The 23,730-nt window shown below is 36.5% G+C and overlaps 3 protein-coding genes across 6 annotated transcripts; 2 read left to right on the top strand and 1 right to left on the bottom strand.

Annotated features, from left to right (window-relative positions):
• Positions 1 to 4,531: 4,531 nt before the first annotated feature.
• On the bottom strand, positions 4,532 to 5,095 carry LOC140835437 (uncharacterized). The gene has a single exon (XM_073200933.1). The coding sequence runs from the start codon at positions 5,093 to 5,095 to the stop codon at positions 4,532 to 4,534; it is 564 nt and encodes a 187-aa protein (XP_073057034.1).
• Positions 5,096 to 14,738: 9,643 nt separating this feature from the next.
• Positions 14,739 to 23,304, top strand: LOC140834034 (uncharacterized). Of its 4 annotated transcripts, none has more exons than XM_073198620.1 (4): positions 14,739 to 15,131; positions 15,220 to 15,536; positions 16,810 to 18,113; positions 23,019 to 23,304. In XM_073198620.1, the coding sequence occupies exon 3, from the start codon at positions 17,045 to 17,047 to the stop codon at positions 17,804 to 17,806; it is 762 nt and encodes a 253-aa protein (XP_073054721.1). In that variant the 5' UTR covers positions 14,739 to 15,131; positions 15,220 to 15,536; positions 16,810 to 17,044; the 3' UTR covers positions 17,807 to 18,113; positions 23,019 to 23,304. The 4 variants fall into 4 exon arrangements, 2 of the variants coding, with proteins under 2 accessions (XP_073054721.1, XP_073054720.1); XM_073198619.1 differs by having other exon boundaries at positions 23,016 to 23,304; XR_012118645.1 differs by lacking the exons at positions 14,739 to 15,131; positions 15,220 to 15,536; positions 16,810 to 18,113 and adding exons at positions 21,631 to 22,020; positions 22,109 to 22,132; positions 22,366 to 22,425.
• On the top strand, positions 17,833 to 21,544 carry LOC140835436 (uncharacterized). The gene is made up of 7 exons (XM_073200932.1): positions 17,833 to 17,890; positions 17,958 to 18,113; positions 18,156 to 18,237; positions 18,430 to 18,861; positions 19,291 to 19,514; positions 20,139 to 20,623; positions 20,816 to 21,544. Exons 1-7 carry the CDS (start codon positions 17,833 to 17,835, stop codon positions 21,542 to 21,544), a joined length of 2,166 nt encoding a protein of 721 aa, XP_073057033.1.
• Positions 23,305 to 23,730: the final 426 nt, after the last annotated feature.

Raw genomic sequence — 23,730 nt, 5'->3', positions numbered from 1 at the left:
CATGCTGAGTGTTGTCCACCGGTGTTGTAACACCGTGGACAACATCCGTGAGTGATCATTGTGCACACAAGCTGAGAGACTTCCTAAGATTGGAAAATCTCTCAAAGTCCAATGGTTTTGTAAAAATATCAGCCAGTTGGTTCTCAGTTCTAATAAATTCCATTCGAATTATACCCTTCTCAACCAAATCTCGAATAAAATGATGTCTAATGTCAATGTGTTTCGTTCGAGAGTGTGTACTGGGTTTTTTGAAATATCAATTGCACTTGAGTTGTCACAGTATACAATTAAGGTATCACTGTTAAATCCATAATCTTTAACCATTTGATTCATCCACAAAAGTTGTGAACAGCAACTAGCAGCTGCGACATACTCAGATTCAGCAGTGGACAAGGACACACAATTTTGCTTTCTACTATACCAAGACACCAAATTGTTACCAAGATAAAAACATCCACCAGTGGTGCTCTTCCTATCATCTAGGTTTCCTGCCCAATCAGCATCACTAAAACCCACTAAATTGGTGTTTGTTTCTTTGGTGTACCACAAGCCCAAGTCAACTGTTCCAGAAATATATCGCAAAATTCTTTTAACAGCTTTTAAATGAGTGACTTTAGGATCAGCTTGGTACCTAGCACACAAGCAAACACTAAACATGATGTCGGGACGACTTGCACTTAAGTAAAGAAGGCTGCCTATGATGCTGCGATACTGGGTGTTGTCAACACCTGTCGCAACATCGTCCTTGGATAGTTTTTCAGTCGACCCCATTGGAGTTTTCATGTGTTTAGTGTTCTCAGTAGAAAATTTCTTTACCACATTCTTGGCATACTTAGATTGGCATAGAAAAATACCATCATGCATTTGTTTAATTTGTAAACCAAGAAAGAAACTCAATTCTCCTACCATACTCATTTCAAATGTGGTAGACATGCATTTAACAAAATCATCAACATGCTTTTGAGAAGAAGCACCAAAGATTATGTCATCCACATAAATTTGACACACAAGTATATCATGCTTTGACTTTTTAATAAAAAGGGTTTTATCAACCTCACCTCGTTTGAAGCCCAAGTTAAGCTAGATATTCCGTAAGCTTACCATACCATGCCCGTGGAGCCTGTTTAAGCCCATACAGTGCCTTCTTCAACTTGTAGACATGGTTCATGTGGTGTGGATCTTCAAATCCTTTAGGTTGGCTTACGTACGCTTCTTCTTTCAAAATGCCATTTAAAAATGCACTTTTCACATCCATTTGATATAATTTTATGTCCATGTGACATGCAATAGCAAGTAAAAGTCTAACCGATTCAATCCGGGCAACAGGGGCAAACGTTTCATCAAAATCAATTCCTTCAATTTGAGTATACCCTTGAGCAACTAGCCTAGCTTTGTTTCTCACAACAATTCCGGATTCATCAGTTTTGTTTTTAAAGATCCATTTGGTTCCAATAACATTCACATTATCGGGTCTGGGAACCAAATCCCACACATCATTCCTAACAAATTGTTCAAGTTCCTCATGCATCGCATCATCCCAAAATTCATCTTTTAAGGCTTCACTTATATTTTTGGGTTCAACGAGTGAAACAAAACAAGAATGAATTACTTGAGAGTACAAAGAAGTCATGCATACTAGTCCCATCATTTTCCGATAGTCTACCTTCTCCTTTCTTCTAGTTTGCATTCCTTCAAATGTTTCTCCAATGATCTGAGATGATGGATGATTTTTCTGAATCTTGCTGGAAATGTCAATCCCATCATTGGTTACACCATCATCATTTTCAGTATTCTCTTCTGGTTCATCATTTGATTCTGCCAATGCAGGTGTTGTCTCAGGTGTTACAACACCGGGTCCAACATCTGTGTTAGGCAGTGTCTCACTTGTATTCAGGAGCCCAACAACTTCATCCTCGATTGTTTTTCCTGTTAGATCTGCAAGATCGTCAAACATAACGTTAATAGATTCCATAGTCGTTCTTGTTCTCAGATTATACATGCAATATGCACGACTATTGGATGAATAACCAAGAAATAAACATTTGTCACTTTTAGAGTCAAATTTTGCAAGATGTTCTCGATCATTCAAAACATAACATACACACCCAAAGACATGAAAATACTTGAGGTTCGGCCTCTTTCCCATGATGATTTCATAGGATGTCATAGTGGAACCACTCCTTAAGTACACACGATTTGAAATATGACATGCTGTGTTCAAGGCCTCGGCCCAAAATCTCTTTGAAATATTCTTAGAACTTAACATGACCCTAGCCATTTCTTGCAGTGTTCTATTCTTCCTTTCGGCTATTCCGTTCTGTTGAGGAGTCTTAGGGGCCGAAAATTCATGAGTTATCCCCTTCTTTTCACAGAATGATATAAAATGTGAGTTTTCAAATTCTTTGCCATGATCGGTCCTTATCTTTCCAACCCTCATATTATGTAGATTAGTAATCTTAGCATGTAATTTCTTGAAAACATCAAATGTATCGGATTTTTCTCTAAGAAATCTTACCCAAGTAAAGCGAGAGAAATCATCCACACAAACACAAGAATACTTCTTACCTCCAAGACTTTCCACTTCCATTGGACCCATAAGATCCATGTGCAAGAGTTCAAGACACCGTGTTGTCCCAAAGTGTTGCAACACTTGGTGGGGAACACGTGTTTGCTTACCTTTTTGACATGCACCACAAACATACGGAATTCCAGAGGATAAATTAGGCATACCTCTCACAGCATCGTACTTACCAAGATTCTTTAATGTCTTGAAGTTTGCATGTCCTAATTTTTGATGCCACATGTTTAATTCGCTCACCTTTGAATGATTGCTCACTATGTCTTCTCCAAGTTGATAGCAATTATCAGCAGACCTAGTACCTGTCAAAATGCGAGTATTAGTCTTATTAAACACTTCACAATTGTCTTTATCAAACTTAACATGCAAACCGCCGTCACAAAGTTGACTTATGCTTATTAAGTTTGAGTTAAGCCCTTCAACATAGAGCACATTGTGTAGATTAGGCAATCCATCAACATTCAAGGTTCCTTTCCCAGCAATTCTTCCTTTAGCACCACCACCATATGTCATATGACCACTCCTTAGTTCAACAAAGTCAATCAAATGGTCTTTAGAACCTGTCATGTGGCGCGAGCAGCCACTGTCAAAGTACCATATTCCTGCAATGTTAGTCTTTAATGAAGTATAAATAACAGAACATTGAATATGTGTCTTTGGTACCCAAACCTTTTTTACCATGGGTTTTCTGTTGGCAGTGTTGCGCCGGGTGTTGTACAGCACCTGTGGTAACACCCGTTCTGATTCTCATCTCTTGTAATCATCTCTCAGTTTAAAGCAGTAGGGTTTGATATGACCAGGTCTGTAACAGTAGTGACAGATGAAGTGGCGCTTTCTGGATTTAGACTTTTTGATAGACAATCGCCCTTTTGATGGAGTACCATTTTCAGTTTGTGTAGCATTCGAAGCTTCAACACTTCCTTTGACAAAAACAGTTTGTTTTCCCTTAGTGTTGGAAGATTCTCCAATTTCAAACAGACTATTCGGATAACCAAGTCCAGCTTTGTCATTCTGTCCAGTCATCAAAAGTGAATCAAGTTTGGATGAGCTTGAGTTCATCTTGGCAAGAATCTGAGTTGCTTCTCCAAGTTCCTCTTTGATTTTGCATAATTCCAAATCTTTCTTGCTTAAGATTACTTCAAGTCGTGAAATTTGTGACTTTAGCTCAACATTTTCTTTGGAGAGACTTGCATTTACTTTGGTTCTTTTGATCCAGTCTTCATATAACTCTTCGTACATCGTCTGCACACTTTCTAGAGTGACTTCATCATCATCTATCTCTTGGATTTCAGACTCACTTGCCTCCGCAAGGGTTGTAGATGTAAGACATACTGACTTCGAAGAGGTGTTGCGGCCAGGTATTGCAACACCTGTGGCAACACCCAAAGGATTGACTTGCATTGAGCGCTTTTCCTTGATCACAGAAGATAACGATGTGTGATTTTCAGATGCACTCGATCCTTGATCATCATCAGACTCTTCATCACTCAGGGTGACAGTCATGCCTTTGTTTTTCCTAAGTCGATTGGCACACTCATTGGCATAGTGTCCATATCCCGAACACTCTCTACATTGCACCGAGTCCAGGTTTCTGACATTAGATTGGATTTGCACTTCGGTCTTTGGTCGAAATTGTCCTTTCATAGGAGTAAACCTTTGAGGTTTTGCAAATGTGGAGTTATTGGGCAGCTCAAACTTTTGTCCAACTTTCTTCTTTTCTCTCATAGTCTTCAAATAATCACCAAATTTCTTAGTAAAAAGAGAGATCGATTCTTCACCTAAATCAGACTTATCCACCTCTTTAGATATTTGAAGGATTTCATCATAAGATTCAGTTGAGGCTTCAAAGGCTATTGTCTTCCCTTTATCCTTCCTTTGAAGATCAAGATTCATCTCAAAGGTTCTGAGAGAACTCATTAGTTCATCTAAGTTGATTGTTGACGTGTCTTTAGATTATTCAATAGCACAGACTTTGACATTGAATCTTTCAGGAAGAGATCTTAGGACCTTGTTCACCAATCTTTCATTTGGTATGGGATCTCCTAGGCCATGTGATTCATTTGAGAGTTGTCTCAGCCGGCAGTCATACTCAAGGATAGACTCCTTGTCCTCCATTCTCAAACTTTCGAACTTTGATGTCACCATCCTTAGCCTAGTTTTACGCACACTTGCGGATCCTTCACAGTGCTTCTGGAGTATCTCCCAAGCATCTTTGGCACATACACAAATGGTGATTAAATTAAACATCCTTGTGTCAACGGATGAAAATATAGCATTAAGAGCCTTGGAATTATAGTTTGATGATTGCACTTCATCGACAGTCCATGTACTTTCAGGTTTGAGCCGTGTGTCTCCATCAGCATCCTCGAGTTTTGGTGGACTCCAACCATCAAGTACACGTTGCCAAGCTCTTTCATCAATGGATTTAATAAAAACCCTCATCTTTACTTTCCACAATGCATAGTTTAATCCATCCAACACGGGAGGCCTAAAAACGGTATTTGTTGATCCTTCCATAATTCCTTTTCACTCTGAAAACAAAACAAAACAGGATCTCACTTAGTAGCGTCAAGTGGAAGCTCTGATACCAATTGAAAGTTCTGTTTCCACAGTGTATGTGTGAGTTGAGAGTTGTGTGTTTCAGAATATAGGTGTTGTGCGTAGGTGTTGTAACACTCACGACAACATGCAGCGGAAGTTATAAGTTTAACACACCTAAACGTAGTTGGAATAACGATAATAATAGGAGAGACGAGATATAAATTATGCACAAGTATAAAATACTTGTGCGATGCCTCAGGGCAAAATAATTCACTAGAAAAACTTGTAAGTTTACAAAAATCAATACTAGTGAAAGAAGTAAACAACTCCCTTGTAAAGGTGAGTAACAAATTGCATCCAAAACTTCTGACAAAGCATATAACCGGTATACAATGGATGCATTAACCGAGAAAGAAAAGGTCTTCAAAAGAACAACACACTAATCAACATAATGATTAGGTGTTGGCGTCATAGGATGTAAGCACTTCTCGGCAACAATAGTACGAGCTAGCTTTGATCTCCGAACTCTTCTCGAACCCCTTTGGCTCTCTAATAATCCTCTCTCTCACGCCGCACACGTTTTGCTGCTTAGAGTCATATTTAACCTAGACAAAAGAGCAATTTCATTAGGAAACAAACTCTTTAAAAATAAGGATAATATCTTAAAGATATTGTGAGATCATATCATTATAATATCATATCAAAAACTAGAAAGGCAAAATATCAACAATAATCATGGAAAGTATTTCAAGGAATAAAAATTCCTTTCATATTGTATTATTTGTTCTCTTCGAGATAGTCAAACTAATGGAGTTGAGTTTGATTAGTTATTTTTATGGTGATCAAATTTATAGCTTTTAAAGGTGTTTAAAAATGGATTTCATTTTTGGAAGTTATGGAAATTAGCATGATTATTGATTTTGTGAGTAGAGTGTAACTCCCTGATTTAACAAAAAAAGTTTCAAATAGGCATGTGCCAAAAAATGAATCGATGGCAATTTCGATCTTTGAAATTTTCATCTTTCAGCATAATAAAGAGTTGTTTACCCTTGTCACATCGACAATTTCTGATCGTCTATTGTGATTATGATAAATAAACAATCCTAAATTTTTTAATTACTAAACATGAATAATCTAGTTAAAGGTTGATTAGTAGATTTTCTACCAAGGAATATTATAGAGTAATCTAAAATCATTTAATTAAATAATATTTGTTTAATTATATATATTATTTTCAAGAAATTTTATCGAAACACTTGAATTGGTGTTAATAGTTGTTAGAAACTAAAGTCCTATTCTCGACTAGCTAGATAACACTAGAAAATTAAAGTGCGAAAATGTCCGACTGAATCTAGTGAACAGTTAGTTATATTCACTTGGCTTTATGTCTAAGAAGTTGAGCTGGTACAAAAGGTTCAAAAAATAAATAACACATAAAATTTTATAGAAGTTCGAAGGTTAAATTCTTACATGTCTCTTTTTTTTTTACACAGAGAAATAATTCACAAGAAGATTTTTGTTTTACAAAGATTTATAACAACACACTTCAGTCTATGACTTGTTATAATTTATACCTGAAACTCCTAGTACAAACTTTTTAGATAACAAACTCTTGTTATATGAATCCTTAGATTCAAAATGTAATACAACACTCCAAAGATAGCTTGAGTAGTTTAGTAGCACTGAAAAATCATTGAAAATCTTATTTATATTTTTGCGAATACAAGTGAGCGACTTGAAAATTGACAAATAAATATGAGTAATAGAGAGTAATGAGATTTTAGATAAATCCTGTATACTTTTGTAAGTTTCATAAGCAGCTTCCAAATAAAAATCTATAATTTGTAAGACCAAAAATTACATTTTCCCCCAAGGGCAAAGTGAAAAATATTAGTTAAAGGGTGCAATAATATTTTATTACAATTATTATATGTAAATATATTAAAATATACAACAGATCATGCATGCATGCATGCATCTAATTGACTGAGCTAATTAAGCAACACGTAGGCTGTTCACTAAACTCTTCCAACATGAACTGAATCACAATTTCTTGATCGTTAAATAATTTGACTTGTATTCAATCCTCATTGAATTCAAGAGTTATACGCAATATATGTTCCGAGTGGACAGACATTATTAATTATAATATTTTGAATAATTAATTTGACTTGTATTTGAAGAACCAATCATTTTCATACGTGTAAAATCCATGTAACATACGTAAGTTGACGACCGATCGACTAGAAATTTGCCAATCTTAAATATTCTTCAACGTGTAGTATTTGTTCCCCATCGATGACAAATTTTGTTTTAACATGAATATAGAAAATTGTTATATGATATATATCATGTTATTATTTTTCGACGTACATGATAAACCATTAGGTTACTCATTTAGCTAGTAAACAATGCAAGTCATCCAGTAAAACTGCACTAAGAAAACCTTAGTGAGAAAAGTTCGCCCGAGAAAATATTGATAGAAGAATCGAACTCTTGATCATCCGTCAAGTACTCATCCATGGTCGTGTATATAAATTTTATTATATATAAAAACATTTCATACGAGGTGATAATTAAATACATATGATTATCACTAATATCCAATATGCTACATATATAATTAAAAATATCATGAACATTTATTTTTATCATAGATTAAACAAATATTTAAATCTAGATTATATGAATTAATACTTCGGCTATATAAATTAAGTTGTCCAATGAAAAAATCAGAAGATGATAATAAAGATAATAAAGAATAATTTCACAAGTAATAGATGAATCGATGTATAACACAAATAAAATAAAAATCATCAAAACAAAGCTAACAAACCAAATACAAATTTAAATTTAAATATTAACACATGCATATAATAATTACGATCGAATTGAGTTAAAATCAGCCGAATAGCCAAATAAACAAATCACATGATTATAGAATCCCAAATATCAAACCCCGAATCAATTAATAATAAAACATCAACCGAAACATACAAATAAACAAGAAAAATCACATTCGATAAAAGCGACACATTATATAATCGACCCAATTGTATAAAACCTAAATCATCTGTGTGGAATCATTTAACAAAGACAAAGAATTTTAATTTTTTAATAATAAAGATGGATTTTTTTCACTCAAAGAAAAGTGGAGAAAAAAAATAACTCATGTTTAAAATTTTTAGCCAAAAATAAAAATTTGAGATAAATTTTCACTAGTATATATATATATATATATATATATATATATATATATATATATATATATATAATATATATATATAAAAGAAAAAAATTTTGAAGGCTCCACCAACTTGGAGATCCTTGAATTATTCAAACACTTTCTTACTAATGCAAGACATTTACGTATCTTTCTTCAATTCAGAAGTTGCCTTTTCAAAGATGACGATCGAGTCAACTATTATACGTGTCTTTCTTCAATTCACAAAGTCGCCTTTTCAAGCCGCCTCGGAATTTAATGCTGCCAAACTCTATGTTTGTTGATTCGTTTTTGAGTGGGTCTACCGTCTCATGGATCATAATCTATGAGACGGATCAACCATATTCATATTCACAATAAAAAGTAATACTCTTACCATAAAAAGTAATACCCTTTCATGGGTGATCCAAATAAGAGACCCGTCTCACAAATACGACTCGTGAGACCGTCTCACACAAATTTTTGTCTTCATTCTTTCTTCTTATCCATTGGATTAATTAAATGGTAGCTTGTTTAAAATAAAAATTAATATGATAATCATAAATATACCCCACCTTCTTGTCTTATAATGAATCATGAACATTTATATATTTAAAAAATAAAAGGTTATTATTCTGTTTAATTATATCATTATTTAATTGATTATCAAAAAATTATAATTCAGATTTAAGGATTTGGATTTGAAAAAAGAGTAAGTCTGATTTGGATTTGAAAAAAAGTAGGTCTCTTGTGAGATGGTCTCACAAATCTTTATCTGTGAGACGGGCAGAGGCGGAGCTACATGCTCTTGTATAATTTTGAAATAATTTGATATTAGCCCGGGTAGATCAATTTAAAATATTAAAAAATTATAGAGTTTAAAGTTCTAGCCCGTGGCGGGTTCCGTCGCTGGACGGGTCAACCCTACCGATATTCACAATAAAAAGTAGTATTCTTAGCATAAAAGTAATATTTTTTCATTGTTATCCAAATAAGAGATCCATCTCACAAAATACGACTCGTAAGACCGTCTCACACAAGTTTTTGTCTTGAAAAAATATACACAAGAAATCAACTAAAATGAAATCAAGATAGTTAGTTGGGAATTTAAAATTTATGGTTAAATTGATTTTCCAAACTAACATATGGATTTGAAATCTTTAACTTTAAATCTATCAATCTAAATATGGGACGTCGATGAGAGGTATGACTTAACATCGAACATGTCAGCACTATTTGTCACAAACTTAGTAATTTTCATCGACACATTATCATTAGTATATTAAATCGACAGATAACGTGTCAAAAAATAAAAACATACAAGTTATAAGACCACAAATATAATTTTAGCGGTTGATCGAGACCCGTTGGTTACCCGTCTCCTATCAGGTTTAGATTCATCCCATCTTTAATTCAAATAAATTACATAAAATTACCTTTAAAACACAAACTTTTTAATAAAAGAAAGTTAATTTATGCCAATAAAATAATACATTTGATGTAACGATGATATTTGATCAACACACGCAATTCAAGTCAACCAAGAAATTTCCTTGGAGATCGATTCTTCGCCGTATCATTATAAGTAAGCTAGCTAATATAGAAGGGTTTGCAGCGCAAGAATTTTTGTACATTGTTGGACAAGATGAAACCAGGTCATGTGATTCTTATTGTGTTCGTTGTTTTTGGTTCTTTTTCAGCTATCCTACTTGTGCTTAGTCTTCTTTTTAAATGCGGCGATAGTGTTGATGGTGGTGGTGGTGGTGGTGATGGTGGTCGTGGTGGAGATGGTGGTGGAGACGATGGTGGGGATATTGAAGACGGTGGTGGTGGTGGTGATGGAGGGACCGGAGGTGGTGGCTGTGGAGGTGGTGGAGACGGTGGTGCAGGTGGAGGAGGAGGAGGAGGAGGAGGAGGTGGTTGTGGTGGTGGTGGTGGTGGTGGTGGTGGAGGAGGAGGAGGAGGATTGGGTGGAGGAATTTGAGAGAAATCGAATTTTGAAACGAAGCTTAACTTTTTTTTTTAGCGTGCTTCACCTTTTCTTGCTGTAACATGTTGTAGATTTACTGTTGTTTTTTTTATTATTTAAAAAAACATAGCATTTTTTTTTTAGAATAGATTTATTGTTGTTTTCATACTGTCCTCTATTTGTATATAGTTTTTTTACTATATTCAATGAATGAATAATCATTTTATTTTAATTTAATTTAAATAAATTTATTGAGACTGTTATATACAGTTAATGTTGTGTCATATTGGATAGTTCGAGATCTTATTTTATGGAGTGTTTTATATAATGTCTCAAATCCGATATGTAATTCTAAACTCGAGACTTGTATTAGATTGGATAGTTTACGACCTTATTTATTCTAAATTTGAAATATTTATGTTACATAAGTTATAAATATCGACTTTTCTATTTTCAATTTTCTTTTCAATCTAGTGTAAAACGTTGTCTTTCAGAAAACTTTCTTTTCAATTGCCATCCCAAATTAAATTCTCTGTGCCAGTTTGTTCATTTTCCCTTCTCGTTCATCACACGCAGGGAGACTGAGAAGAGAAAACCAAGAAAACAGGGACGAATACCATGATAGGCAGGACGAAGCATAGAAATTTGGTTTTTGGAGGAGAAAATTAATGTTTTTTTATTATAAAAATATATTAATAATAAATTTGGACTCACAAAATAATTATCATTGTTATATTTGCACATTTTTTTAAAACAAATTGGGGGTGGGGAAGAGTTGGATGGTGTGGACATATAATCTGCAAATCAGAATGAAAAATGAAAATAAAAATTAAGGCTAATGATGAAACATGCAATGCCGTTTCATTTGAGGACAACAACATTAATAACATATATTTCACTGATTACCATCTTCATCACAATCTTTTTGTGCATCATCAAGTTTTCGTTTGATACCTCGAACAGATGATCCGAATCGAGTCGATCCAAACTATTGAATACCCAAGCTCATTTATACAGAGCGGCTCGGCCTATGTTTGATGCAATTTAGTTAGAATAAACATCTTGTATGGAGTTCGAACATATCTCTACTCGAAAAAAGTCTTTGCAAGAAGGGAGACCTAAAGAGCCAAGCCATGTCAAGGCCCTCCGAGCTGAGTTCATACAAATATCGCAATAAACACAGATAAAGTCTCATAGATGCAAAACACATTGACCAATCTTTTATGATAAGCATAGGTCTCAGATATATCAGGATATATTCAAACCTCGTAATCTTCTGAAGATAAGATTATATGAATCCAAATATCATCACAAATCTCGTATTTAAAGGACTAAAAATTGTTGATTGCATTTTCATTGGATATGTACATAGTAGCGGCCCTTATCGTTTTCTTGTGCATGAATCCCAAACATCTGATATCCACAAGAATACGATAATGGAATCAAGAAATGTCTTGTTTTTTAACATATTTTTCCATACAAATCTAAAGAAGAATCAAGTTTTTCTAAAGGATTATATGAGACAACGGAATAAGAACAAGAGATTCATAATGAGGTTGAACCCAGGCATACCAAAGAGCTAGGATAAAAAAATCCTTGGTTCCGTATTTTTTACTTTCATTTTGGAAAATGAACCTCAAAATTTTAAAGAGAAGGTGAATTCTCTGAGGGACCTCAATGAAAGAAGCAATTATTTTCGAAATTGAATACATTTGTAAAACCATACACGAGAATTAGTGGATCTTTCCATGAAGCAAATCACTAGGATACAAATAGATTTTTAAACGGAAAATGAAATCAGATGGAACAATAGATAAGTACAAGGCTGGATTGGTAATCGAGGGTTATCGTCAACATAAAGAGCTTGACTACTTTGAAATTTATTATTTGGTAATGAGAATAACATCAATTTGAGTGATACTTGCAATTGTCCCCTTGCAAAATATTGAAGTACACCAAATTAATGCAAAAACATAATTTTTTAATGAATATTTAGAAGAAGAAATTTACATGGAACAACCTAAAAGATTTCTGTAGCCGGACAAGAAAACAAGGTTTGTATACTTGTTGAGTCTTTGTATGACTTAAAACAAACATAAAAACAATAGCACGAAAAATTCGATAGAGTCATGACAAAAAGTGAATTTAAGGTCAATGAGTGTAATAAATGTGTATATGTTAAAGACACTAAAACTGACCATGTTATTTTATATATTTACGTAGATTACATGCTTATCATTAGATGCAATGACAAAATGATTAAATCCACAAAGAAGTTTTTGAACTCAAGATTTGATAAGAATGACATGGGATTAGCTTATGTGATTCCTGTTATTAAAATCCAAATAATATCATAAGGGGTTCTTTTAGATAGAATCATTATGTTGACAAAATTTTTGAGAAATTCAATAAAGACGATTCTGGATGGCTAGAACTCCGATTGATATGAGTCAACATCTATCGAAGAATCAAAGTGAGATTGTGGCTCAATTAGAATACTCTTGAATCATTGGAAGTTTAATGTACTTAATGAGTTGTACAAAACCAAATATCACTTATGCAGTCATCAAATTTAGTAGATTCGCAAGTAATCTAAGAACTAAACTCTGGAAAGCAATTGTGAGATTGCTGAGGTACTTGAGGTATACTCATGATTATGAAATGCACTACACCAGATATCCTGCTGCAATTCAAGGATACAATGATGCGAACTGGATATATAATATGAAAGCCTCAAAGTCTACTAGTGAATTTGTATTCACACTAGGAGGTGACACAATTGCATAAAAATATTCTAAGCCAAGTGTAATTGTAACGCCCGAAAAATTTAATAGTACACGTAAAATCAAACATGATGTAGTTATACTACTCTAAATTATGCATGCACCATATTTTAATTGTTATAAATATACTTATGCAATTACATATTATTTTATTCATGTATATATTTAATTGTATTATTTGAGTTCCAGTCTTTCAGGAAAATACATGAGATCGGACTTGGGATATGATATTTGAGATATTTATTTTTGAGCCAAATTCAATGCCCAAAATTATTTTAAGTTATGGAGTATTTTATTTTATGACAATTAGTATTTTATTTTCCCTTAATTGTCGTGCAACTTTTGTAAATTTAGGAATATTTTATGTATCGGTTTTCAAGCCTCGAGTCGAGTAGTCTAAAATTTTATTTGGACTACACCATATATTGATTAATTAGTTTAAACCTAATCAATATATTTAAATTATCGCTAGAATACCCTAAATCCACCCGACTTGCCTCAAATTTCAAGACTTTGGCCAAGTCTTCTCCGGAAGAAACTTCACATGCCCATCAATCCTCCTCCATTTCTTCTCATTAATTCCCTTCTCTCCTAAATATTCTTGAGCTCCATTTCCATCGGTTCTACCATTTGAGGATAGCGAGAAACTCCAAATTTCTTCCTCGTGTCCAGATCATCGAGATTTGCGAGATTCTCAATGTTTCAAGACCAAAGGCATGTATATTACGTTTATTTTCTCGTAAATCAAGTAATAGTGTGGATTTTCAAGCATTCATGTTTGTGAGAATCATTTTCATGCAAGTATGTTCAATATTTATGTTCATGTCAAGATTATACACTTGTTTCTCACGTTTTCATGTTGTAGGGCGACGTTGGATAGTTCCGGTATAACATGGCTGCTTAAGATCATGTTCATATATGTTTTAGATCCATATTGGTATGCTAGTTGAGGATTTATAGTACTTGGGTGGTAAGAGTTGATAGCATGAGTTCATTGTGCAGTGGGTTTTTGGGTGTGTATTTTACTTTCATTGTTTCAAAAACTGGTATCAATCAGTTTATTTTCTGAAAAACTTTTCAACATAAAAGTTGTAGTTAGTCATAATATCTTCGATTCAATACCAAATTCGTAATTTTTGGAAAAAAAATGAGGGATATATGATTTTTCTTTCAAAACCGCACAATCTGTCGAAAGAATATTTTTGACAGCAAACTCTTGAAATCTGATCTTTTGTATCTTAAATTCTGATATCTATCCGTCCATTTTCTGAAAATGATTTCAGCACAAAAACTGTATTTTATTGTGTTATCTTTGATTCGATACCAAATTCGTAATTTTTTGACAAGAAATGAAAAAGTTATGATTTTTCTCGTAAAACCGCTCAAGTTGTCTTAATTGTGTGAGAATATTATTGTTCACGTTTTTGGTGTGTGTTCGGTTTTGAGATCATTTCCTGAGTGGTTTTGAGTAGTGTCATGGTCTTAATAAGTGTCTTAGGGTCGAGTCTAAGTTTTTGTTCGAGGTTGATTCGAGTCGGTTTGTGTTTAGAAATTTTATTGTTTCCGTAAGCTGTAAAGTGCCATTTCTTGGGATTGGCTAAAGACGTAAGCTTTCTTATTTTATTTTTGGTTGTTAGAAAGTGTTTTGGTCATGGTTTGTGTGAGAGCCCATTTCCCCTCAAAGCCCAAATGTAAACACCCAAGCCCAGCCCATTTGTTTTATTAATTAATTAAATAATATAAAATCATGTGCAGAAAGTAAAAGAAAGAATCAGAAAGCTCCCGTAACTTCTGTCCGTGAAAGTCAAACGATTTTTCCGCCTTTGACCGCCCGTAACTCCACCGTCGGTCATCGATTTTCGAAAGTAAGCATAGTTTTGGAATCTTCTCGACGAGGGCTACGTTTTGGTACCCATATTGAAAGGTTTCTCGACCCTGTTCGAAAACCCGTATCCCTTTTCTCCGTCGAATTGCCGCCCGTACGTCGCCGGAATTCGGAAATTGACTGAGGGCTTTTGTTCCCTATGTCATAAGCTTCGTTTTGGTAGATATATTGAGGTACAAATCAGGATTCCCGCAAGGTTGTGTATTTTTGCTGGGTTAAATTTGGTACCAATATTGATAATTGTTATGTTATTGATTGTAGGTACGAGAATTGAGCCGATTTGAGGTATCTATCAGATTTTCGGAATTTATTTGGGATTAATTTCGAAAATTCAGAAATATATAATCGGATTTTCGAATTTTAGTGTTCAATAATTAGGTGTTTCGATACTGTAGAATAGTCGTATATGAATTTGGAAATATAAAAGCCTAAATTAGGGATTTTCGAAATTTTAGGCTAAATTAGTGAATATTGGAATAATAAATTGAAGTTGATATGAAAGGTATTATTTGCCACAGGATTGGATTATTCGAGAAATCCTTAAGAAATTTCAGTGGTAAATTAAGGGTTCAGTTGAGGTACGTATAAACCGTTTTATTATGACGTCTATAGTGATGTGAAATGACGTTAAGTACTTTGTAATAAGTTGTGACGTGCTTTATGTGCTTCTGTGAATACTTGATTGCATTCATGGATTTATTTGAGTTGATGCATAGCATTTCGAGCCTTGACTCCGTTGATTGCTAGCATTACTGATCTGTTGCGATGTTGCGTCATCTATGGAGTGAGTGATAGGATTAGATCACTCCTGACATCTCATCGATGGAATGGGTGATAGGACTAGCACTCCTGATGACTTGCATGAGGGCTGAGCGGGTCGCACCCGTACCCTCGATGCTACGTGCATGGATAGCGGCGGCATGCTATTACGTTGCTGCATTCCTGGCACGGGTGGCCACTGTTCTTGTTGCTGATGCGTTTCATTTGGACTCCGCTTTGGTATCCATTATTTTGTTGTTACCTTTCACGCATTGCATTACATTGCATCGCATCGCATTGTACTTGATTTTATTTCATGTCAGTTATATTTGTCGTAATATTACTGGTTCGTCGTACTGGGGCCCGACCCCTCGTTTCTTTTATGCTGTGGTTGTTTTTGATGCCATAGCAGGTTATCCAGGAGGATTTGACGCGTCTGGTGGAGCGTCAGGTAGTGGTGCCCAGTCGTCGAGTCGTGGTTGAGAGTTTCCCAGATATATATATACACTATATTATGGAGTCATACATTTACCGGGGAGATGCCCCGTGTAGCTGTAATGTTGTTTTACGATGTTTTGAATGGATAGTTGTGTGATCGAGCCTTGCCGGCTCTGCATGTGTTTAGTCCCGGCCAGTGCGGCTATAGGTTGTGAATTGATGTTGTGACTTTATTTCGAGTATATAAATATTGTTTGTGATGTTTTGATTTTTTTTGGGATGTCCTATTTACGAATAGGTCATGCTGAAATTTCTGTAGGCCCAAAATGGAAAATTTTTAATCGCTTTCGCTGTTTACGTTAATAAATCCTGGTTGTTTGGTCATTAAACGTTAATCAGGAGCACGGGCCCCCACAGTTGGTATCAGAGCGTAACTGGGATATGCTCGAATTAGAGTCTAGGGCACTTGAGTCTAGACACAAATAACATGATTGTGCATGTGTTTGACTATTTGCTCTTATTTGAATTATTTGGTGTGATTTCTTTGAATTTGCCTGACGATTAGCTGATTAGGCATGATATGTAGTTTAGAAATTGCCTATTAATTTCTTTTACCTGTTATCTGCCTGTGTATTTAATCCTCGTGTATTGTAGAATGGCACCTGGAGGTAGAGGTAGAAAAGGGAAGGAAATAGCGCAAGAATCTGAGGCACAAAATGTTCGAGGACTTGCTGATATCATTAGAGGTAGACGTGGTCGACCTCGAGGACAAGTCGCTCAAAACATTGAAGAAGAAGTGTATCAAGAACCTCCTCGACCTGAAAGACCTGGAGCTAGACAGGCAGTGATTGAGCAAGAAGTGGAATAGCTGACACAGAAAGTTGGAGGAATGCAGTTAATAATTTCGCAGTTCCAAGAATTACGTCCTCCAAAATTCTTTGGCAACGAGAGCGGAGAAAAAGCAGCAGGCTGGCTGAAAAGCATAAATCATCTATTTAATTTGATGGAGTATTCCCAAGATATTAAATTGAAGCTTGCCATCTACCAACTGAAAGACCGAGCACAACTCTTGTGGGAAGCCACAGAGGAAGAAATGAAGGACTCTGGTGAAATTATTACTTGGGATGCATTTCGTGCTCACTTTACCCAAGAATATGCACCACCGTCATATTATGCTGCTAAAGAAGAAGAGTTCAATCAGTTGGTGCAGAGAAACAAATCAGTTGTGGAATATGCTTCACAGTTTTCTGCTCTTTTGCCCTATGTTCCACATGTTGCTAGGAATGATCAGGCTAAACTATCACGTTTTCTGCATGGGTTGCAACGGACTGTTCATACTTTGGTAATGACTGGATCGCCTAATACGTATATTCAAGCAGTGGAAAAGGCGAGGAAAATTGAAGCAAGTTTGCTCAGAGGAGACCCACAGCCAGGTCCATCATCTGGTTCTCAGGGATCTGGTAGTAGTATGTCAATGCCAGTGGATTTACCTCCATATCAGCCTGTACAGTCATACCAACAACCCAAACAGCAGAGGTACAAGGTAAAAGGAAAGCAATTCAAGAAGAAGTCTCAATCCAGCTCTTCCAGTTCAGGAAGTGCACGAGGAGGAGGTTCGGTTGGGTCGTCTAGCACTGTGCATTGTGACTGATGTGGTGGTCGACATTTTAGTTCCCAATGTGTAGGAGTACAGGGATCTTGTTACGTTTGTGGTCAAGTTGGGCATTTTGCCAGAGTATGCCCTAATGCACAAAGACAGCAATTTCAGCCACAACAGTCTGGACAAGTTCCCCGTGGACCAGTCTTTAGACCATATGCTCCTACCCAGTCATTTCAGCAATCCGGTTATCCACCTCCTAGAGGTCCTATTCAGCAGCCATTTCCAGGGCCGCAGCAAGCTCAAGTCCATGCTTTGACTCAGGACCAGGCCCAGGATGCACCAGGCGGAGTTATTGCAGGTATTTGCTATGTTTTCGATTATCCTGCACGTATATTGATAGACACTGGAGCATCTCATTCATTTTTATCTGCTGCATTTGTTTATGAGCATGAGATTGCTACTATTCCGTTGTTGGATACTGTGTATGTGGCTACTCCTGCCGGTGTATACTTGATGTCTCGTGAGATAGTCATAAATTGTGTGATTAGATTTGAGGATAATATTATGATAACTAATCTAATCAAGTTAGCCATGTCTGATTTCGATTGTATCCTCGGTATGGATATATTGACGAATTATCGAGCTACTGTGGACTGTTTCCATGGAATTGTCAGATTTAGACCGTATTATGGCAGCAAATGGAATTTTTATGGTTATGATTCACAGTCTCGAATTCCATTAGTATCTGCAATGGAAATGTTCAGATTGTTGTCAATCGGCAACGAAGGATTTTTGATCTATGCTCTTGATGCAACACGGGAAGAACAATTGAAAGTTTCAGACATTCCCGTTGTCAAGGATTTTCCTGATGTATTTCCTAATGAGATTCCGGGTTTTCCGCCTCAAAGGGAAATAGATCTTAGCATTGAATTGATGCCAGGGACAAATCCTATATCTAGAGCACCATATCGTTTAGCTCTGACAGAGTTGAAAGAACTCAAAGAACAGCTTCAGGATTTACTGGAGAAAGGCTATATCAGACCAAGTATGTCGCCTTGGGGAGCTCCAGTATTGTTCGTAAAGAAGAAAGACGGAACGATGAGAATGTGCGTCGATTATCGGCAGTTGAACCGGGCTACTGTGAAGAATAAGTATCCTCTGCCGCGTATTGACGACTTGTTTGATCAGTTGCAGGGTACTTCTGTATATTCCAAGATTGATCTTCGTTCCGGCTAACATCAGCTCAGAGTCCGAGAGGAAGATGTTCCTAAGACAGCGTTTCGGACACGTTATGGACACTATGAATTCCTAGTCGTGCCGTTTGGTTTGACTAATGCTCCAGCGGTGTTTATGGATTTAATGAATCGTGTATTCCGGGAATTCATAGATAAATTCGTTATCGTTTTCATTGATGACATCTTGATTTATTCCAAGTCAAAGAAAGAGCACGAAAAACATTTGACACTAGTTCTCCAAACACTCAGAGAAGCGCAGTTGTATGCCAAGTTTTCTAAGTGTGAGTTCTGGTTGGACAGAGTTTTATTTTTGGGCCATGTTATCTCTGCACAAGGAGTATCTGTTGACCCTAGTAAGGTTGAAGCTGTTATCAATTGGCCTAAACCAACCAATGTGTCTGAGATTCGAAGCTTTTTGGGGTTAGCTGGGTACTATAGGCGTTTCATTGAAGGATTTTCTCGAATAGCTAGGCCTATGACCCAGTTGACGCAGAAAGATCGACGTTTTGTGTGGACTGCAGAATGTGAGTCTAGTTTTCGGACTTTGAAAGAAACGTTGACCACATCTCCAGTGCTAGCTTTGCCTTCAGGCTCAGGTGGATTTGTTGTCTGTACAGATGCTTCTCTAAATGGACTGGGTTGTGTTTTGATGCAAAATGGGCGAGTGATTGCATATGCTTCTCGTCAGTTGAAGCCACATGAGACTCGATATCCAATTCATGATTTGGAGTTAGCTGCCATTGTGTTTGCATTGAAGATATGGCGTCATTATCTGTACGGAGAACACTTTGTGATTTATTCTGATCACAAGAGTCTGAAGTATCTTTTCACACAGTCTGACTTGAATATGAGACAACGTCGATGGTTGGAATTGCTTAAGGACTTTGATTGTGAAATTCAGTACCAGCCAGGGCGAATGAATCAAGTTGCAGATGCTTTGAGCAGAAAGGTTCAGCCTAAAATGTTGACATCTTTGACTATTTCAAAAGTTCATGAGCATTTGGGAACTTCAGGATGGACTTATCAGTCTAAGGGCGACTACTTTATAGTTTCATCTATTCAAGTTGAGCCACAGATTATTTCTAAAATCAAAGCAGCACAGAGAACTGATCCGCATGTTCATAGATTGAAAGAATTGACTCAGACAGGTCAATCAGACAAGTTCAGTGTTGCTTCAGATGGATGTCTGCGCTATAATGGTAGACTTGTGGTTCCGAATTTGATAGATTTGAAAGAATCTATACTTCGTGAAGCTCATTGTAGTCGGCACAGTGTTCATCCTGGAATCAGAAAGATGTATCATACCTTGAAATCTCATTATTGGTGGGAAGGTATGAAGAAGGAGATTTCTGACTTTGTTGCTAGATGTTTGACGTGCCAACAGGTTAAAGCTGAGATAATGAGACCTGGTGGTATGTTACATAGTCTTGAAGTGCCACAGTGGAATTGGGAGCATATTGCTATGGATTTTGTGACACACCTATCTCGTTCTAATCGTGGTTGTGATGCGATTTGGGTGATTGTGGATAGATTATCTAAATCAGCCCATTTTATTCCTTATGATCGTACTTGTACTTATACGAAAATGGCAAAAATGTACATCGATCATGTAGTGAGATTGCATGGTGTGCCTGTAACCATAGTATCAGATCGTGATCCCAGGTTTGCCTCAAAGTTTTGGGGTAGTTTGCAATCAGCATTGGGTTCAAATTTGGCGATGAGTACTGCATATCACCCACAGACAGATGGTCAGTCAGAGAGGACCATTCAGACACTCGAGGATATGTTGCGAGCAGTCGTGATGGATTTCAGGGGTGGTTGGCAGGAATCATTGTCACTTGTTGAATTCTCTTACAATAACAGCTTCCAAGCAACCATCGGAATGACACCATTTGAAGCCTTGTACGGTAGAAAATGTAGATCTCCGATATGCTGGGAAGATGTAGGAGAAAAACAGATGGCAATACCAGAATTTATACAAGAAATGAAAGACAAGGTTGAAATGACCAGGAAAAGAATGAAAGCAGCTCAAGATCGTCAAGCCAGCTATGTTAATAAAAGGCGTAGGCCTTTAGAATTTCAGGTTGGCGATCAGGTTTTCTTGAAAGTATCACCGTTTCGTGGTACTATGAGATTTGGGCGCAAAGGGAAGCTAGCTCCGCGTTATATTGGTCCATATGCGATTGTTGAGAGGATTGGCACGTTGGCTTATCGTTTGGACTTGCCGCAGAGTTTGTCTGCGATACATGATGTGTTTCATGTATCTATGTTACGAAAGTATGAGCCAGATCCTTCTCATGTCTTGAGGACTGATGAGGTGGAGTTGGATAGTTCCCTTAGCTATGTTGAGCATCCAGTGCAAATTCTTGATCGCAAAGTGAAGCAACTGAGGAATAAGACGATTCCATTGGTTATGGTGCAGTGGAGTAGACATGGGAGAGAAGAAGCTACATGGGAATTAGAGGCTAAGATGCGTCAGGAATGGCCTCATTTGTTTGAAAATGTAATAAATTATTCCATGTATTCTGATTTCCCTATGTACTATCAGTGGTAAATGTTTATAAATCACTTTTGTATAAATGTTGTGTATGCTAGATTTCGAGGACGGAATCTTTTATTAGTAGGGGAGAATGTGAGAGCCCATTTCCCCTCAAAGCCCAAATGTAAACACCCAAGCCCAGCCCATTTGTTTTATTAATTAATTAAATAATATAAAATCATGTGCAGAAAGTAAAAGAAAGAATCAGAAAGCTCCCGTAACTTCTGTCCGTGAAAGTCAAACGATTTTTCCGCCTTTGACCGCCCGTAACTCCACCGTCGGTCATCGATTTTCGAAAGTAAGCATAGTTTTGGAATCTTCTCGACGAGGGCTACGTTTTGGTACCCATATTGAAAGGTTTCTCGACCCTGTTCGAAAACCCGTATCCCTTTTCTCCGTCGAATTGCCGCCCGTACGTCGCCGGAATTCGGAAATTGACTGAGGGCTTTTGTTCCCTATGTCATAAGCTTCGTTTTGGTAGATATATTGAGGTACAAATCAGGATTCCCGCAAGGTTGTGTATTTTTGCTGGGTTAAATTTGGTACCAATATTGATAATTGTTATGTTATTGATTGTAGGTACGAGAATTGAGCCGATTTGAGGTATCTATCAGATTTTCGGAATTTATTTGGGATTAATTTCGAAAATTCAGAAATATATAATCGGATTTTCGAATTTTAGTGTTCAATAATTAGGTGTTTCGATACTGTAGAATAGTCGTATATGAATTTGGAAATATAAAAGCCTAAATTAGGGATTTTCGGAATTTTAGGCTAAATTAGTGAATATTGGAATAATAAATTGAAGTTGATATGAAAGGTATTATTTGCCACAGGATTGGATTATTCGAGAAATCCTTAAGAAATTTCAGTGGTAAATTAAGGGTTCAGTTGAGGTACGTATAAACCGTTTTATTATGACGTCTATAGTGATGTGAAATGACGTTAAGTACTTTGTAATAAGTTGTGACGTGCTTTATGTGCTTCTGTGAATACTTGATTGCATTCATGGATTTATTTGAGTTGATGCATAGCATTTCGAGCCTTGACTCCGTTGATTGCTAGCATTACTGATCTGTTGCGATGTTGCGTCATCTATGGAGTGAGTGATAGGATTAGATCACTCCTGACATCTCATCGATGGAATGGGTGATAGGACTAGCACTCCTGATGACTTGCATGAGGGCTGAGCGGGTCGCACCCGTACCCTCGATGCTACGTGCATGGATAGCGGCGGCATGCTATTACGTTGCTGCATTCCTGGCACGGGTGGCCACTGTTCTTGTTGCTGATGCGTTTCATTTGGACTCCGCTTTGGTATCCATTATTTTGTTGTTACCTTTCACGCATTGCATTACATTGCATCGCATCGCATTGTACTTGATTTTATTTCATGTCAGTTATATTTGTCGTAATATTACTGGTTCGTCGTACTGGGGCCCGACCCCTCGTTTCTTTTATGCTGTGGTTGTTTTTGATGCCATAGCAGGTTATCCAGGAGGATTTGACGCGTCTGGTGGAGCGTCAGGTAGTGGTGCCCAGTCGTCGAGTCGTGGTTGAGAGTTTCCCAGATATATATATACACTATATTATGGAGTCATACATTTACCGGGGAGATGCCCCGTGTAGCTGTAATGTTGTTTTACGATGTTTTGAATGGATAGTTGTGTGATCGAGCCTTGCCGGCTCTGCATGTGTTTAGTCCCGGCCAGTGCGGCTATAGGTTGTGAATTGATGTTGTGACTTTATTTCGAGTATATAAATATTGTTTGTGATGTTTTGATTTTTTTTGGGATGTCCTATTTACGAATAGGTCATGCTGAAATTTCTGTAGGCCCAAAATGGAAAATTTTTAATCGCTTTCGCTGTTTACGTTAATAAATCCTGGTTGTTTGGTCATTAAACGTTAATCAGGAGCACGGGCCCCCACAGTTTGGGTTTTTGGACAGTAAGTTAACATGTTGTTTAAGGTTGATTCGAGTATCGAGTCAATTGGTAGATCCTAAGTCGTCGAATGAATTTTGAGAGTTACACGTATACGATTTGAGACTAGTTTTGAGTTGTATGTCAAGTTCAATTGCAACGAACCCGGGAACAATCCAATGAAGACTACAAAGTTCGTAAGTATGATATCAGGTATGACATTCTTAAAAGTATAGTTTTGAGATATTGAACTTTATTGTGGCCACTTATTTTACGGG

Source organism: Primulina eburnea, chromosome 6 (assembly GCF_022965805.1).
Source record: "Primulina eburnea isolate SZY01 chromosome 6, ASM2296580v1, whole genome shotgun sequence".
NCBI lineage: Eukaryota > Viridiplantae > Streptophyta > Magnoliopsida > Lamiales > Gesneriaceae > Primulina > Primulina eburnea.
This window is presented reverse-complemented; position numbering and strand designations above follow the sequence as displayed.

Bases quoted from the DNA above. Each gene is read 5' to 3' on its own strand.
- LOC140835437 (XM_073200933.1), bottom strand. From the start codon at position 5,095: ATGGAAGGATCAACAAATACCGTTTTTAGGCCTCCCGTGTTGGATGGA.
- LOC140834034 (XM_073198620.1), top strand. From the start codon at position 17,045: ATGCAGTTAATAATTTCGCAGTTCCAAGAATTACGTCCTCCAAAATTC.
- LOC140835436 (XM_073200932.1), top strand. From the start codon at position 17,833: ATGTGTAGGAGTACAGGGATCTTGTTACGTTTGTGGTCAAGTTGGGCA. The intron at 17,891-17,957 runs GTATGCCCTAAT...CCCGTGGACCAG, and splicing joins AAGTTGGGCATTTTGCCAGA to TCTTTAGACCATATGCTCCT. The intron at 18,862-19,290 runs GTGCGTCGATTA...CTGGTTGGACAG, and splicing joins AAAGACGGAACGATGAGAAT to AGTTTTATTTTTGGGCCATG.